The sequence below is a fragment of the Aphanomyces astaci genome (genome assembly GCF_000520075.1).
Source record: "Aphanomyces astaci strain APO3 unplaced genomic scaffold supercont1.364, whole genome shotgun sequence".
Taxonomy (NCBI): Eukaryota; Oomycota; class Saprolegniomycetes; order Saprolegniales; family Verrucalvaceae; genus Aphanomyces; species Aphanomyces astaci.
The window spans coordinates 6,653-9,218 of record NW_009798627.1 but is presented as its reverse complement, the minus strand read 5'-3'; the positions used below and the strand labels follow the sequence as shown (position 1 = coordinate 9,218).

Below are 2,566 nucleotides of genomic sequence, written 5' to 3'. Positions count from 1 at the left end.
CCAACCAGTACGTAGTTATATCGCATTATAACATTATGCAAGGCGTGCTTACAGCTGGCGCCTTGATCATTCGTCACGAGGTTTAGTCATGCACTGACTGAGGTCTACTGGGTTTTGCAACGTGGCAACTTGGTGCAATCAAAAATGGGTGCATTTTAGGATTTTGTTCTACCTAGGCGTGTGCACTGAATTTGTGCAATTCTGTCTAAGTTTTAGTCAAATGTAACGAGTTTTATTAGTTAAAGCTCGCCACACATCATAGAATTACTTTACAAAGTAATGCAATTAGGTAAGAAATCGGATTTCTTCAATATTGACCATTGGTAGTACCTCGATCTCTTTTTGGAAAAGGGTCACTACATTACAAAAACATCTTACTTTTTTGGCGAACTGTGCGGTATTTGTCAGTTTGAATGAACTCTATTTGAATGATGAGAATATGACAAAATACTTTGTGTCATTCAGTCTTTGGGTTAGAGGTCTAGTGGAACAGTTGCTCTGATAAGTTTTACAGGCTGCTTGCTGGTCGTTTCTGACTTGGTGACATGCGGTTGCTTCTCAGTACGTAATGTATGTGGTCGTGACACTTGCCTTGAATAAGTACATCAGAGCAACAGAGCAACAAATCCACTGTTGCTTACGTAACCAGCAGGCTGTAAATCTTATCCGAGCAACTGTGGAACAGTTGCTTCCTAAGAATATCACTATTCTAGGGGCCATTTGGCAAGATGCATCAGATAGGACAAGAGGAGTGTTGCCTGAGTTACGAAATCATTTCGCGTGTTCTTATTACTAGTATATCTTAGTTAAATGCAGTGCAAACCAAAACACCACACCCAGCTAGGGGTTAAGTAAGTGCATTTCAATGGTTACCGTAGTGATATGTAGCTAACTATGTACTGGTGATTTAACCTACCTTATCCGGGAATAGAAACACTGCTACGTAGTACTAGTAAGCAACAGTAGACCTATTGACGTATGATCAAGCCTCCAGTCCATTACATGTAGCAGTGTTTCTATTCCCGGGATAAGGTTTAATCACCAACCAGTACGTAGTTAGCTACATATCGCATTATAACATTATGCAAGGCGTGCTTACAGCTGGCGCCTTGATCATTCGTCACGAGGTTTAATCATGCACTGACTGAGGTCTACTGGGTTTTGCAACGTGGCAATTCGTCAAAACAAGTACACATGCCTATTTAGACATATTAATTCTAGAACACCAGATTGCTACCATATTCAGCATCGCTGTTCCAACCCAAATCAGAAGCACTGCCACCCACAGCACTCGCAAGGAGAGCGCTCTCAGCAGCTAAGATAAGAGTCAGTCTCGCTTTGCGTTTCGTCCTGTAGGTATGAGCAGACGTCTTTTTGCCCTAGTCCTTCTTTGAACCGATTGAGGACATGCGATTGATTTACTGAGAATACACTTCCCCGTCGTCGGCACGCAGCGCATATATACGTTTGTCAGCGCCATGCACGTTTGAAACAACACGTCGTAAATTTCACGCGACCATCGATAGGTCACACCGCACACAGCCTACAAGGTCTTCATCCGGCAGAAAATTTTCCGGCAGAAAATTTTCTCCACGATCACACATCGCTTGCAATGCGATCGTTCGAGCGGATGTCCTCAAGTGTGAGGATACCACCTGCTGGTTTCTTCTTCGGTAACACAACACGCACGACGCGTTGGATTCCTTGGTACACCTTGTCCGCTATGACGGCCCACTGGTTCGTGCCTTCATCCCCGTGGTCGGCAATGCGGTCCTCAGTGGCTTGATACGGCAGACACGTGAAACTGTTGTCGTCGAAGATGGCCTTGTCGGAGACGCTGCCCTTGTAGTGTGCGGTAGAATGGATTGCAAAGCCGTTGGGCAGGACGGACACTTCGACTTTATGGCCGTACTGGGAATGCTTGCCACTGAAGTACGTCTTCGAAGTACGTCTTCTTCTCGGCGTAACTGCCCGACAGCGTATTTGTTTGTTGAAACGTCACGTCGGTTCCGTAGCGAACGAACGGGAAGTTAGCGATTTGGTGACAACTGGTTGTGAGCAACGCCATTGAATACTTTTCGCCGACGGTAGTATTTGCGGAGGAGGAAAGAATGCATGGCTTTAAGAAAGCTCATCGTTCTCTAGAGCCGCAGTGTTTCATTGACGTCAGGAGCATCAGCAGCAGATCGCGTGCAGACACCTCAGACTTGCGTCCTGAGCCGACGTTTCAGTGCTTGGTGACGTAGGTGCGGACGTCGGCCCAGAGTACGTTGAACTCCGATGGACTGAAGTTGGTCATAGTGTGAATGTCGTTTGCTGCTTGGGTCGTAGATAGGGCTTGCAGAGTCAGGGTCTTCATCAGGTTCCTCTGGACGGACCGTGGGGCAGCGTGCACGTTTAGCCTGGCGTTGCTGCTCGAGGTTATTAAGCAAAGCGATTGCTTAGCTGATGCCGCGTGACGTGAGTTGGGTGGGCTGTGAGCCTAGAATGCTAGCTCTACGAGCCATTGAGATATTTCATGGAAGGTTGTGTGTGATGTGTTGGTTTCGATTGCATGGTTGGCTGT

General features: G+C 46.6%; 1 protein-coding gene across 1 annotated transcript; it reads right to left on the bottom strand.

The window, feature by feature from the left end:
* Positions 1–1,596: 1,596 nt before the first annotated feature.
* H257_19128 (hypothetical protein) lies at positions 1,597–2,068 on the bottom strand (the record flags this gene model as incomplete). Its single annotated transcript, XM_009848276.1, has 2 exons — positions 1,597–1,911; positions 1,937–2,068. 2 exons carry the CDS (start codon positions 2,066–2,068, stop codon positions 1,597–1,599), a joined length of 447 nt encoding a protein of 148 aa, XP_009846578.1.
* Between the last annotated feature and the right edge of the window lie 498 nt (positions 2,069–2,566).